Consider the following 6759-nt stretch of genomic DNA (forward strand, 5'->3'; position numbering starts at 1 on the left):
TAACCAGTAGTTGCACTCTCTGTCGGCGCCTTTGATCTGGGCGTTCTCAATTTTCCGCCATGTTTTTATTCGCGCCAACAGTGTATCAACGGCTGAAAGTGCCTGGGCCCTTTTCAGGATCGTATCCAGGAAAGGCACATACGAACTGGCATACATTATTTATTATAAATGGAAATGGCCTATGAAAGAAAATGTTCTAATAAAAGTAATTAATGTAATTACTTGCTCCAACGTATAAAAGTATTTACCCATTATTCGTCAACACTGCGAATTTTTCAATGTCACACCGACTTTGCACTAACACACGTACAAAAATCCTGTGATTGGTCAGAATAAAAACATGTCGGATGCGCAGTACGGATCGGCGCGAACGTGAAACAAAAGAGCGAGTGCCACTACTGGTTATACTGTGTTAAGACCATGGGTTCACCTTTCTTTTTGCACCATGTGCAAGAGTGCAAGATGGCAGCTACTAGGAATAAGTGAGTAGGAGTTTCTGATGTTTATGCTAACGTATATATGAAAAATTGCAATATTAAAATTTCTCACGACGACTTATTTATACCTTTTTACTTTATCCTTTTTACAGATTAGAGGATTGCGAGGTATGCGGCGCGGCCAAGGCGCAGTACACCTGTCCGAAATGCGAGGTTAGAACCTGCTCTCTCACGTGCGTAAATGTTCACAAGAAGGAACTGGAGTGCAACGGGATCCGGGATAAGACCAGATTCATCCCTATGACGTCATTCACCGATCTGGATTTATTGAGCGGTAAGAGATGGAGTCTTTTTCTCTCAGAATATTTACATTGCTTAACAAGTCACGAGACTTTGACCGTTTCACACTTTGCAGACTACCGCTTTCTCGAGGAAGTTAACAGATCAGTTGATACAAAGAAAAGAAATCCAGAGATGAAGTACACGCGTCAAATTACTAATCTACCAGTGGTACGATACCCTCTGGTTTTTTATTCTGTTATTTTAACCCTTGTTTCCACCAGCGTTGTTTAACCTTGATCTAACAGCAAATTCGGCAGCATGCACTAGTGCGCACTGAGTGCACACCAAGGCTTGTTCGGAATCTGCTCTTATATTTATGGTCATCTCAAGTACATATCCAAAAATTATTCGTACGAATGCTAAATAGATCACTTTACTGGCTAAGGCTCGGTTTCACTAAACGTCGCTTAACCTTGATCTAATTCATGTTTGTTTCTTTCGGAAGTAACAGTTGGAAAGAGACCATGAACAAATTAAATTAAGCCTAAAGTTAAGCGACGTTGGTGAGACCGGGTCTAAGAAGTAATTCAAAAAGTATTTAAGACAATTCTTAAATATAAGAATTGACCGTAAACGAGCCTTAGTGCGTACTAGTGCAAGCTGCCGAATTCGCTATTAGTTTAAATCATCTTTTCCTTTTCCAAGGGAACTTAATTCTGTTTAGTAAATTAAACTGTGATCGAAAACACGACGTTGGTGAAAACGGGCATGAGTGTGCAAGATATTCCCCTCTTTCAGCACCTGCATAAGCTGCGATGCGCTGCGTCCTACAAAAAGGTGTCGCTGTTATTTATGCCGCAGTTCTTCAGCCGGCACAAGGAGAACACTACGTATCTGAACTGGAAGACCAACGAATTGTTCTGGCGTCTGGAGTGGATTTTTCCACTAGCTGAAAATGTAGAGTGCATAGTGGAGAGGTATACACAGGAATGCGCTATCTCCTCTGGAAGCCCAGGCTTTCGGCAATTAACGGCAGCTTGTTATTACGTTCATTACAGAAATCTAGACAGCGTAAGATTGTCAACATTGCTGGAACAGATTTTAGATCCGGTCTCTTCGACGGACGGGACTGACATCGAAAAATTGAACGGCAGACTGTTTTTAGCCGATAAACTGCAATTTTATAGAGCAGCCGGGTTAAGTAACATTAAAGTTTTTCTGAAAGCCGAGAAAATAAAGAAGGCAAATTCTAGGTAAACAAACATGTACATTCTAGTTTTTTTTTCTAATCTTTCTTAATTAGAGTACTCGGTTAATCTTGACCGATCGCTCCCTTAGGTTTTACGATTTGGATCTTACGCTTACGTTGAGAGAAAATTTGGAGAACAAAACTATAGTGGAGTTTCCAACGTTGCATGTCGTTACAAAGGATCACTCGAATGTGTACGAGATTATAGACACCGGTAAATATCCATTGCGACAGCATTTTAACACTTTAACCAAATCGAACCAAACAACTTTTGTTTAAAACATTTTTCCGTATCTTTGGTATTTTTGGAGATATTTGCATGGATCATTTAAAATGAGACCCTGTAGATCTACACATTGTTATCTAGATGAGGAAACCAGTGATGCAGAGTGCACAAATTACAGTGCTAGGAAAAGGTACGGTAATGATAATGGGTCTGATAAAAAGGTCGAGCCAGTAAATTATTTCTTCAACGATTTCTCCGGTTCCGATGATGAGAAGACAGACACCAAACCAAAGAGGAAACGATCGCTTGATATACCGAATTACGAGGACTTGATAAAAATGTGAAAATTACCTTCGTTACAAATAGTTATACGTGGATATTTTGTTATTGTAAATACATCACCATTATAGTTTTAATACAGATGAAATACATACAAATGTAGTAACATTAATGACGTGTGTGGCCATCTATAATACATATCTTTTTCCTAATTGGTTCCTTTTCTGCTGATACATTGTATACCTGCACACCACCCAAAAATACAACCGCACTCAAAGATAAATAAATACGTTTTCCTTAAGTTTACAGCGTTTACACTAACTCGGGATTTCACAGAGGATCGCACAAGCAGTATGGTTTAACAGAGATATAGGAATGATAAATACGATCTTTTTTTTTAACAGTAATAAAAATCCGTAACGTCTCCACTTATCTTTGCGAACTTTCTCTATTGCAGTTGACAACTTGGAGGCAATTAACTTCTTACTGCAGATCAACTTCCGAAATAAGTAGATTGTACAATCTGCTAAAATATATTTTTAAAATGGTCGCACATTGTGTCGTTATTCTTCCGTAGAAATTACCAAATCTTTTACGTAAATTTTACTTTTCGAAAAAAAAGGATTGGTTTTTGTCATTGCACAGCGCTAAAACACCAAATATTTTGCTTCATATAATTATATGTTCTATTCTTTTATAAACATAATTTTTACATAGACCAATATAATTACACTCTCGCGACTTTTATTCGTGTGCAAAATGTTAATTTCCCCTTCTCTGCAAATGGATGTTGGAATTGTAAATACACCGTAAATACCGGCGAGATAAACAAAAATACCCTACCCTTGGAAATGGAGTGCCGCGCTGACGCGTATTACCAGTTTTTCCGCCCGTGTTGCTTAACTAAAGGAAGAAATACCACGCTAAGAACAAAAATGCAATGAGGCCGCCGATAGCTTTCATGTACATCGATTTACTGTTTAGATGTCTCGCGTCTTTTTTATACTTCTGCGACAGCATCGACAGGTTTTGCGTCTTCGTATCCAACTCTGCAAGACACACTTGATACATCAGTACAAATCTACGTTTCAGGCTCAGTTTAGGCGCACAGAAACAGTTGCACGTTACCTGAGAGTACGGTGCCCCTCTGCAAGACATCGTCAATATTTTGTACCATGATTCTCTGCACGTCCTGCAACTGGGTGTTGAGCGTATTTAGATTCCTGCGGGACCTGCTATCCGTGAAGATCTTTTTGGCTTTCTGAATGTACGTGTCTGAAACAAGACGGAGACCGTAAAGCCGACGCGCTCGAATAGACACCAACGTTCACGGCTCGTCCACGGCTTACCGAATTCGATGAAGGTATAAGGCCTGGTTACTGTATTTACACGTTTACCGTACTGAGCATGGAACTCCTGCGCTATGTCCTCCAGGTAGCTGTACGCCACGCGCGTACTGTAATTCCTCTCGCACAGTACCAGGTAGCACACTTCGTTTTCGATTAAGTAGCTGCAAGAAAGGTATGAGATGCAAGGTGGCTTTAACTCGTGGACCAAACTCGTTTACACTCACTGGAAAAGATACGGTCCAGTTTCGAGGGTACACCTCGTCGGGGACTGCGGACCCAGCTTCCTGAACAGCATCTTCGCCTGGTTCTGATACTCCACGATGTTCTTGCCGTCCTGCGACACAAAACGGAGCGAGCGTCACAACCGGCAAAACGGTGTGTCGTAGGTCCGAAGCTTTGACTCGCCACGAGAGGTCCCCTTTCCTGCGTGCATTTCTGGGCAGCGGGTATCCCCGGGACGCGTCGAGCTGATCGCGAGTCAACTCTGGGGATCAATTCTGTATCTTACACTGTAGTGAAGATACTAAAAGTGAGCGAGTTAGTCTCTTTCTAAAGAGACAGTTAGAAAGAGTCAAAGCTACTAACTTTTAGCACTCTCACTGCAGTGTAAGATACAGAATTGACCCACTGTATCTTGCAACATGGTGAAAATGCTACAAGTGAGCGGTTTTGTCTTCTTCTAAGGAGATAGAAAGAGACGAAGCTACTAACTTTTAGCATTCTCACTGCAGTGTAAGATACAGAATTGACCCACTGTATCTTGCAACATTGTGAAAATGCTACAAGTGAGAGGTTTTGTCTCTTCCAAGGGGGTCAATTAGAAAGAGACGGGGCCACTCACTTTTTCACTACGGTGCAAGATACAGAACTGACTTCAAGATGACGTTTCACCGCGGCGCACAGTTTCTAACCTGCTCGTTGTCCTGCATGGTGGCCGCCAGCGGCAGGCCGTCCGCCACCCTCGCGATTATCGTGAACAGGACCATCCTGGGAGAGACCTATTCGCCGACCCCGAGCGAAACGAGCCCGCGGAGAAGAGGTTCGATCGCGTCAATCACGTCGTCACCGGTGAACTTCAACGTCCGCGAGCCATCGACGCGTAACTAGTCGCCGATGTGGCCTCCGCGCGTCCACTCGCAATCCACCACGTCAGTCGATCGCGGTCGATCCGCGCGCCGATCGCACGTACGGTGGACGACGGGACGATCGCTTATCCGCCGAGCGACGAGACGAGCCTTACCATCGGAAATGGTAATTCTGTCGGTAATACAGGCTACGGGAGGAGAGTCTCTCATTCTCCGTTTTTCATGAAAATTCATAGGATCGTGTATTTTTTCCTGTAAAACACGAATTTGCAAGTTAAAATTGTCGCTCGGCACTACTAAGAGAGTTATAAATTGTTAAAATCTGACAGTTGTAAGGTTAGGTTACCTGTCGTACCGACACCAACAAACACTATACGCGAACAGCGTATAAGGACCGGCCAAAAGAGAGCGTCAGGAGGAGACGATACCATGCAAGAATCTGAAAAAAACACACGAAGAACAAATCAGTCGTACATAAATTATATATCGTACAAAGTTAAGAGGATCCCGTAGCGGGTCTGTTTTACCGACAAAATTACCATTTTCGTAGTTATAACCTTTCGTCGTATTAAATTCATGGAATCAAAAATGCTTGCGTACAATGACAGTATATGCATTGATGATCCCAGGAAACTCCAATTTTATACCAAAAATGAGTCAAAATTACAAAATTCATATGATCGATCACATATAACCTCAAAGATGCGAACTGTCACTCCGTCATACTTGTGCTTCGTATAAAAGTTCTACAACTTGTACTCACATGAAACTGAGTTTCCTAGGATTCGATGACATGTAGAATTACTGTGAAACCCTCTAAATTGGGATTAGACGTTTAAAATAAGAGTATAGTTAGTACAAAACTTTCGTGTTTATGTATGGGTGTGATGTATCGTAGTAGTGTGTCCGTGTGCTCATGTATATACGAAAATGGTAATTCTGTCGGTAATACATAGATGTCGGTAGACCCGCTACGGGATCCTCTTAATAAATAATCAACAGGTTTATAAAATTAAAGTTATATTTCTTCAGTTTTTTAGTTTTGACCGTGAAAATGACCTTATCGCAAATTTTTATTGTCATATACGTAATCAGCGTTCAAAAATACGAAAAAATAGTGTCGCTTCAAAAAGTTCGGAGGGTTCACCTATTCCGATTTAACTACTGTAACCAGTAATAATCCGATAAAACCAGTACCACTGTATAAATTTGTAACAAAAATCGTACTGTAAATGCGCAAACGAAAATCTATCGCATAAAAGATTATTTTAGACCAACTTAAAATTTCATACAAAGAAAAGTTAATCTAAAAAGGCCCTCCGCCGCCCTCGCCAAATTCTTCTCGGCGGTCCTCTTTTGTTTGCGATAAAATTAAGTTTTTACACTTTTATAACTTGATGGCGTAAAAAGATCGCAAGTCCCGAAAATTAAAAATATTGCAGTTCGGACACGATTGCCTATTCCCAGGCACGAAATCTAACGATGTCTCGCAATTCTTGATTCGCTAGAGTCATTACGGACGACGATCCATCCACTTTAAAGTTGACGCGAAAACATCGCGAGTTCCGCCAATTAAAAATTTTTTATTTCTAACGCGATATCCTATACCCCGGCACGAAATCTATCGATATCTCGTAAGTTTTAATTCGATAGAGTGACATTATTGACGACGATGTAGCGCGACTTTAAATTGGCGCGTAAAAATCGCAAGTCCAGAAAATTAAAAATTCGTAGTTTAAACGTGATTTCCTATGCCCCGGCACGAAATTTATCAATATCTCGTAAGTTTTACTTCGATAGAGTGTCATTATTGACGACGATGCAGCGCGACTTTAAGAAGGCGCGTAAGAAA

At 41.2% G+C, this 6759-nt stretch overlaps 2 protein-coding genes across 4 annotated transcripts; one reads left to right on the forward strand and one right to left on the reverse strand.

Annotated features, from left to right (window-relative positions):
* Nucleotides 1-380: 380 nt before the first annotated feature.
* LOC105557451 (box C/D snoRNA protein 1) lies at nucleotides 381-2645 on the forward strand. 2 transcript variants are annotated; one of them, XM_012004698.1, is made up of 7 exons: nucleotides 381-482; nucleotides 590-771; nucleotides 853-947; nucleotides 1518-1696; nucleotides 1778-1972; nucleotides 2058-2182; nucleotides 2336-2645. In XM_012004698.1, exons 1-7 carry the CDS (start codon nucleotides 421-423, stop codon nucleotides 2536-2538), a joined length of 1041 nt encoding a protein of 346 aa, XP_011860088.1. In that variant the 5' UTR covers nucleotides 381-420; the 3' UTR covers nucleotides 2539-2645. The 2 variants fall into 2 exon arrangements, with proteins under 2 accessions (XP_011860088.1, XP_011860089.1); XM_012004699.1 differs by having other exon boundaries at nucleotides 472-513.
* Nucleotides 2564-4992, reverse strand: LOC105557450 (vesicle-trafficking protein SEC22b). 2 transcript variants are annotated; one of them, XM_012004697.1, is made up of 6 exons: nucleotides 4734-4992; nucleotides 4047-4156; nucleotides 3823-3983; nucleotides 3602-3748; nucleotides 3441-3522; nucleotides 2574-3396 (listed from the first exon to the last, which is right to left on the reverse strand). In XM_012004697.1, the coding sequence occupies exons 1-6, from the start codon at nucleotides 4806-4808 to the stop codon at nucleotides 3348-3350; spliced, it is 624 nt and encodes a 207-aa protein (XP_011860087.1). In that variant the 5' UTR covers nucleotides 4809-4992; the 3' UTR covers nucleotides 2574-3347. The 2 variants fall into 2 exon arrangements, with proteins under 2 accessions (XP_011860086.1, XP_011860087.1); XM_012004696.1 differs by having other exon boundaries at nucleotides 2564-3522.
* Between the last annotated feature and the right edge of the window lie 1767 nt (nucleotides 4993-6759).

The sequence above is a fragment of the Vollenhovia emeryi genome, unplaced genomic scaffold (genome assembly GCF_000949405.1).
Source record: "Vollenhovia emeryi isolate VEMERY1.0 unplaced genomic scaffold, V.emery_V1.0 DF939483.1, whole genome shotgun sequence".
NCBI lineage: Eukaryota > Metazoa > Arthropoda > Insecta > Hymenoptera > Formicidae > Vollenhovia > Vollenhovia emeryi.